The sequence below is a fragment of the Penaeus monodon genome, chromosome 30 (genome assembly GCF_015228065.2).
Source record: "Penaeus monodon isolate SGIC_2016 chromosome 30, NSTDA_Pmon_1, whole genome shotgun sequence".
Taxonomy (NCBI): Eukaryota; Metazoa; Arthropoda; class Malacostraca; order Decapoda; family Penaeidae; genus Penaeus; species Penaeus monodon.
Window position 1 is genome coordinate 765,879 of NC_051415.1, and position 292 is coordinate 766,170.

At 61.0% G+C, this 292-nt stretch overlaps 1 protein-coding gene across 1 annotated transcript in view; it reads left to right on the top strand.

Moving 5' to 3' along the window:
• Positions 1-5: 5 nt before the first annotated feature.
• LOC119592260 (protein O-linked-mannose beta-1,2-N-acetylglucosaminyltransferase 1-like) overlaps positions 6-292 on the top strand; it is a 63,690-nt gene continuing 63,403 nt past the window's right edge. The window contains exon 1 of the mRNA XM_037941088.1: positions 6-229. Coding sequence (XP_037797016.1) covers positions 6-229 — 224 coding nt within the window. The remainder of the gene's footprint in view (positions 230-292) is intronic.

The window sequence follows — 292 nt, forward strand, 5'->3', positions numbered from 1 at the left end:
CTCCCATGCTAACGCCTAACGGCGCCGCCACGTCGCAGGAGCACGACTGGGACGTCTGGCTGCGCAGCACCGAGATGCGCGCGGGACGGGAGTGCGTGGTGCCCGACGTTTCCCGCACCTTCCACAATGGGGTGGCGGGAGCGCACGTCAACGGCATCCTGACACAGTCGCAGTTCGCAGGCCACGGCGTCACCGCCGACGCTAACATCCGCCTGAAAGACGTCGAGAAGTAAGTGGCAGGAATTGCTCGTGCGTTGAATTGAATACTTGTTAGGTAATTAGACAATTCGCT